The sequence below is a fragment of the Habropoda laboriosa genome, unplaced genomic scaffold (assembly GCF_001263275.1).
Source record: "Habropoda laboriosa isolate 0110345459 unplaced genomic scaffold, ASM126327v1 scaffold67, whole genome shotgun sequence".
In the NCBI taxonomy this organism is placed as follows: Eukaryota; Metazoa; Arthropoda; class Insecta; order Hymenoptera; family Apidae; genus Habropoda; species Habropoda laboriosa.
This window is the reverse complement of record NW_017100242.1, coordinates 4,526,187-4,532,057: the sequence shown is the minus strand read 5'-3', so window position 1 is coordinate 4,532,057 and position 5,871 is coordinate 4,526,187. Positions and strand designations below refer to the sequence as shown.

At 31.0% G+C, this 5,871-nt stretch overlaps 2 protein-coding genes across 2 annotated transcripts; one reads left to right on the top strand and one right to left on the bottom strand.

The window, feature by feature from the left end:
* Window positions 1-62: 62 nt before the first annotated feature.
* LOC108571999 (dnaJ homolog subfamily B member 9-like) lies at window positions 63-627 on the bottom strand (the record flags this gene model as incomplete). The annotated part of the gene is made up of 1 exon (XM_017934174.1): window positions 63-627. A coding segment is annotated over one exon (546 nt), but the record flags the coding sequence as incomplete, so codon positions are not given.
* Window positions 628-2,343: 1,716 nt separating this feature from the next.
* On the top strand, window positions 2,344-4,697 carry LOC108572034 (WAS protein family homolog 1-like). The gene is made up of 4 exons (XM_017934215.1): window positions 2,344-2,460; window positions 2,866-2,995; window positions 3,121-3,676; window positions 3,852-4,697. Exons 1-4 carry the CDS (start codon window positions 2,439-2,441, stop codon window positions 4,695-4,697), a joined length of 1,554 nt encoding a protein of 517 aa, XP_017789704.1. The 5' UTR covers window positions 2,344-2,438.
* The last annotated feature ends 1,174 nt before the right edge of the window (window positions 4,698-5,871 follow it).

Sequence of the window (5,871 nt, the reverse complement as noted above, 5' to 3'; positions counted from 1 at the left end):
TATTTCACATAACAATACATTTAATTAAATTTTTTACTACACTAATAAGATATCTATGTCATTTCAATATAATTATTTATCTTAATTTTTTCTCTTTCTTTGTACAGCTAATCCATAATATAGATATCCACCATATACAGTTGTAATTATGAAGGTTAAAGCACAAAGAAAAATTATCTCTGGTAGGTTATATACATGTTGTTCTAATAAGTCTTGCCATTGTTTTTTTGCTTTCTCTTTAGCAAAACCATGATGATAATGATTTTTTACCCATTCATCAAAATCAAAAATCTTGTTACTGACGGGTCTAGTAACATATGAAGCTTTGATATTTGTACTAGATTTAACATTTTGTTTTAAATTAAAACTTTCATTTTTAATTGACATACTTCTGTCATAATTTTTACGTGTTTCATATTTGCTAAGTACATCATATGCATTTGAAATTTCTTGAAATATCTCTTTTGCAGATTCACCTTTATTTTTGTCAGGATGATACTTTAATGTTAATTTATAATATGCTGTCTTTATTTCGTTATATGTAGCAGATGGTGATATTCCTAAGACCTCATAATGTGTTTTCATTTTTGTGGTTAGATTTACTTTCAAATTTAATGATATAGTTTGTTTTAATAATATAACTCTAGCTTTTTTATTTGCACTTATAATAAATTGTAAAATAGACATATTTTGGAATATAATTATCAATTTTACTACTGAAGATATAGCATATCAATATATTTTAAAACTTCTATATCTTGTATTATTTTGTAGAAAAACATTCCATGTTGCATTAGAAATAAGAAACCTAAATAATAAGGAAAGACAATTATACACATGAAAAAATATATTACACAGTGCTCTAAATAATATAAATGATTAACATTTGACGATCGATATAATTGTCACTCAAATATATAAATCTATATTTGTTGATATAAGCAAACTATTTTAAAACAAAATATTAATATTTATTTTGAACTTTTACAATACCTACATGTCAATAAACTTTTCACAATTTAACATTGACATACTTTCATCAAATAAGCGAATAAGTCTGCGAAAGATAGGGTACTGATTTCAGTGATGCCAGAATCGTTGGCCATGGGCGAAAGCAGTTACCCCTACTATTGACCTACAGCCGTCTCCCACTATACCGTCCTCGTGTTCTCACACAAGTGTAACGGTAACTCTGTCCGTGTGCAAAGCCTGTTCGGCTCTTTCCGCCAATTATCTACGTCACCACGTGACGCTCGAGCAACCTGAGCGCATGAGTAACAATCAGGAGGTTCCCTTTGAATCTCGGTGAGACGCAGTGTTTCAGAGTATATGAGCGTTCGGGACAAAAATTATAATTTCTAAATTAAGCAATTTTCGACCTAAGTCCTCTAAGTTGAATAGTGCCTAAACTTGTAAAGTTTTACAGAAGTAATTTCAATTGTTTATAAAAAATTCGCATTGAAATGAAATATTTTACAGAATTTACAGCGTCACGTGGTGACGTAGATAATTGGCGGAAAGAGCCGAACAGGTTTCGCACACGGACAGAGTTACCGTTACACTTGTGTGAGAGCACGAGGACGGTATAGTGGGAGACGGCTGTAGGTCAATAGTAGGGGTAACTGCTTTCGCCCACAGCCCACGATTCATGGTGCCGTTCACGCGTACGCTTGGTCACGATGTGGGTGAATCTCTGTTCGCTTGAGCGTAGCATAAGCTCTACGCGCGCTCTGATTGGCCAGTGTTGTTCGTTAATAATTCAAAAACAAAGCTTCAAACAACATTTTGGTCAAGGAAAAAGTTGTTCAGAGTCACCCCAGCAACACCTCATTTCCGGGTGTTACACTCTTTACGGGACACCCTGTATGTATGCATTGATTACAGGAAAGAATAGGTACAAATAAATACCAGGTACAAAGATACTTGATACTTTCGTTTCAATCACAGACAAAATACAAAATAAACTTATCATTAATGCATTTTTTGTCTCACGTCAAGAAAGCTGTCAATACGCAGAAATTTTATTCTGTACGCACGTATTTAAAATTGTTTATAGAAACAGTCTTTTAAATAAGCAGTATGAAACTAAAAAATGAAAATTTTTATAATATATGTATGTGAGAAACTATTATATTCTCCGAAATTATTTACAAATGTGAACAAATATTACTAATTGTAAGAACATTTCATGGCGGATTCATCTACATGTAAACTCTCCAAAAGGAGTATGATTTAGATTTATTTTGATGGTATCATACGATTTCGTACGAAGTAGATTAATTTGTAATATTAGTGAGCTAAAAAAAAAGAATTTATTTAAAATGTGTTTTATAGGCAGTTAAATGTTTATATAGTTATGTGAAAATAGTATTTTTCTTTCGAGTAAAACATTATATTGCATTTAATGAAACAAATATATATATCTTTTAAACCTAACAATGCCGGAACGAATTGAAATCGGTAAATAAATTAATTCGCCATAAAACATTTAAAATTTTGTCATAACATGTGCATGCAAATGTAAGCATTATAGGTTTTTGTGCGTATATAATGTACTGTCTTTTTTTTATTCCGATTATGTTTTCATATTATATCATACGTATATGACATGCAAATCCAAATGCACCCGAACAATTTATGCAGAATTTCAGTTTTTTATGATAAATATTACACAGAATAATTTGTTCTCTAAAATGACTTGTTATCCAAAGATATATCATTGGTAGCTTATAAGTTAGAACTTAAGTATACTCTAACTACAAATTGAAATTAAAAATAAAACTCAAAGACATTCTTCAAAAGAAAGTCAAAAATAATTATTGTAAACATTATTCTTATGGATATACATGTAAATTTAATACCTAGGTGTTATCCCTGACAATTTAAGGCACGAGGAAACCATTGTCCAAATAGCAGAAGCTCTTGATAATTTAGATTCTGCAGTTACTTATATATTTGAATGCATCGATAAAAGGCTTTTTGAAAATGGTCAAAGGTACATTTGTTTCTCATTTGTTAATATTTTAATGTATATTTAGTTTTTGAATAATATATAGGTATTTATTATGGAATTATATTTTTAATTGTTGATAAGTAAAGATTAATATGTTCTTTTTATAGGTTGTCAAATGTTAAAGATAGGGCTACAAAACTTCAAGATCGCTTACAATATTTACAAAATAACTTAAACTTAAAAGCTGTCAAAATGTATTCTGCTGCAAAATATCCTGCTTGTGATGCATACAAAGAATATGAGATGGCTATACCACCTCAGTATAATAACATTAATAATATCCCAAAGGTTTATAAATGTTCTGTACCTATAAAGGATGTGCCTGAAACATATTTATCTTCTAATTGTAAAACAGAAGATGGTCAATATGTGGCAAATAATAATTTGCAAGAAAAGTTACAATTTTATCATGTTAGATCTAAACCTAATAAAAAAGTTTACATGGATAACAGTGACGTATCATTTCCTCCTCATATGTCTTCAATTAGTGCACTGTTGTTCAACAGTATGGATAATCCTTATAAAATATGTACGAAACAAACTTCTCAGAAAACAAGTGACAAGCAACAAATTGAAGATGCACCAGATTCGATTATACAACCATGGTTATCATTGGAAATGGATTCATCTAGTAGTTATCTTTACACACCAACTTTAGGCGAAGTAAGATAATTCAAAGTGCTGGTTAATTAAAATTTGGGTTTCTATTATCTGTGAGATACTGCTCGGTAACAATTATTGTCAGTATATTGTGGGTAAAATATAAAGATATTTAATGTTATGTACAAATTATTGTAAAATAAAGAGATAATAATAAATAAAATATTTTGTCTTGCAGGTGCCACAGATAAATGTACCACTAACACTTCCAGATTTACCTGGAATTGTGGATGATGAAAAATTCATTTTAGACCTCAATTCTCAAAGTCCTATTGCTCCTTCTTCAGCCGTGACTACGCCTACTGTTCGGCTTGATCTACCAACTCCAACTACAGCAGTGGATGAAAAAGATTCAAGTGTAAAACTTGACCAAACTATACCAAATTTACCTGGCTTCGTTAACAACGATTTCACGAAAGATTCTATTGAACATGCACCACTTCCTCCTCCTCCTCCTCCTCCTCCTCCTCCTCTTTCACCACAACCATTATTAATCTCGTCTGACACATCGACTTTGAGCTCCGAGATCGATCACCGTTCGTCATTAGTTTCATCATCGTTGATCCCCTCGATTCCACCACCACCTCCGCCACCACCTCCGCCACCACCTCCACCAGCTCCATCTAAAACTACTGTTTCAGTTTCTCAGACAATGGATTTGGAAAAGAAACAGACCGCTAAAGAACAGAGCAAAGCGACAAAGTTGGATGATCGGTCGAATTTAATGGCAGCGATTCGTAACGCTGGTGGCATAGGGAGGGCAAAATTAAGACACACAGTACCGCCAGAAGAAAAAGGGAATCGTTGGTCCTCCGCGTCTGTTGGAGGAGATTTAATGGCTGATTTGCACGCAAAATTAGCACTTAGAAGAAAAGGAATTGCTGGGTCTGGCGGTAGCGCTTTGGAAAGGATGTCCAGCATGATTCCTCCTCCTCCTAAACCAAGCGATGCGACTGCATCAGATAGACATTCGGCTACCAGCGAGTACGATTCCCAACCAGATACCGATGATTGGGACGAGTAGTAATATTCATTATATTGATTACGTATTATCTTTACTTCCAATTTCACTCAGATATTTGATTTATTACTTTTTAAATTGATTCTGTTATCAAATATTTCTTAGATTTAAAATAACCGCGAATTTGTGTTGAAAAATGATTTAAATTATAGAATGAAATTAATACTTACTAACTGTTCACATTATAGAAACAAAAACTGTTCACGAAAATCTATTTTAGTAATAGGGGTCTTATTTAAAAGTAGCAATTGTTTGATGACTTATAAAAGAATGTACGACGATTAGCTATTTTGTTTAACGTAAAATACGTTCAGTGTCGAATGAAATTTCAGATTGCTTAGCTTGAACCTTAAAATTATGTTAAAACATTTTCTCCTTTTATTTTTTCCTCGGTATCTGGCTTCCAAAAGGAACAAAATGCGTAAAATGTCATACGCAATTATACACGTAGTTTTTTCAAAAATTGTATTTTAAGTTTGCTTCCTTTTACTTCATGAAAATTTCAGAAATGAATTAAAAAATTATATTCAAATTTTATATACACGTAAAGGGATTTATAATCCTTTTAGGGAACCCATTTTTATTATAATTTACAAAAGTTAACAAATACAAATTAATTTGTCTTTTTGTTACAGTAAATTTTCTCTACTTTTCTACTTTATTTTTTTTTTAAAATGTTATCTGCGTGTATGAAAATTAAGATTGGTTTTAAAAAATTGTTGTATTTATATTGAGCTTTTTCTGTTTTCCTTATAATTCCCTTTATCTTGAACTTTAAGATTAATTTACAAAACCATGCATCAAATGTGAATACCCTTTTTATTAAATTTTCACACGAAATATATGTATGCAATTTGAACAAATACATAGAACAGATATACATATTATAATATTGCAAGTATAATGATAGTTGTTGCAAAATTATCATACCTCTATTTTAGAAGAAATAATGGTTGAAAAATGCAATACAATATTTTTTGATACTCACATATATCGACGTAACAATAGTAAATATTAATCAATTGACCCGTTATCATTATTTCGTAAAATAATCCAAAAAAAAGAATCACCCCAGCTAGAATTTGTTTTATAAAAGAAGAAGGTATTTTGTTTATTGATTACTTTTGTAACCAGGTGTAAAAAAAGAATAAACTATATGTAAATTAAATACCGGTCG

Coding starts and splice junctions, on each gene's coding strand:
- LOC108572034 (XM_017934215.1), top strand. CDS start 2,439: ATGCCGGAACGAATTGAAATCG. Junction 2,996..3,120: donor CTTTTTGAAAATGGTCAAAG/GTACATTTGTTT, acceptor TTCTTTTTATAG/GTTGTCAAATGTTAAAGATA. Junction 3,677..3,851: donor ACACACCAACTTTAGGCGAA/GTAAGATAATTC, acceptor TTTGTCTTGCAG/GTGCCACAGATAAATGTACC.